Raw genomic sequence first — 405 nt, 5'->3', positions numbered from 1 at the left:
ATAGGTGAGGGGCCGACAGATGGCCAGGAATCTGTCATAGGCCATGGCAGTCAACAGGAAGCAGTCCACCCCAACAAGCAAATGGAAAAAGAAGAGCTGTACGAGGCATGCACTGTAGGAAATCGCTTGCGTTCGGAGCAACAGTCGACTCAACATGGAGGGAACAGTGACACTGATGCAACCCATATCTAGCACCGACAGGTTCCCCAGGAAGAAGTACATGGGAGTGTGGAGTTTGGGCTCATGAATGATGGCAGCCAGGATGCTGAGGTTGCCCCCGACGGTGACCAAGTAGGCAAAGAGGAAGAGTACAAAGACAACTGGCCACAGCTCCGGTGTTTCCACCAAGCCCAGCAGGATGAACTCAGCAACTGCAGTTTTGTTGGTCCCAGCTTCTGGCTCCAT

At 53.3% G+C, this 405-nt stretch overlaps 1 protein-coding gene across 1 annotated transcript; it reads right to left on the bottom strand.

Annotated features, from left to right (window-relative positions):
- Positions 1-3: 3 nt before the first annotated feature.
- On the bottom strand, positions 4-405 carry LOC105886309 (olfactory receptor 3A2-like; the record flags this gene model as incomplete). The annotated part of the gene is made up of 1 exon (XM_012810906.1): positions 4-405. A coding segment is annotated over exon 1 (402 nt), but the record flags the coding sequence as incomplete, so codon positions are not given.

This window comes from Otolemur garnettii, unplaced genomic scaffold, assembly GCF_000181295.1.
Source record: "Otolemur garnettii isolate 467f Iridium unplaced genomic scaffold, OtoGar3 scaffold00145, whole genome shotgun sequence".
Classification (NCBI taxonomy): Eukaryota; Metazoa; Chordata; class Mammalia; order Primates; family Galagidae; genus Otolemur; species Otolemur garnettii.
This window is presented reverse-complemented; position numbering and strand designations above follow the sequence as displayed.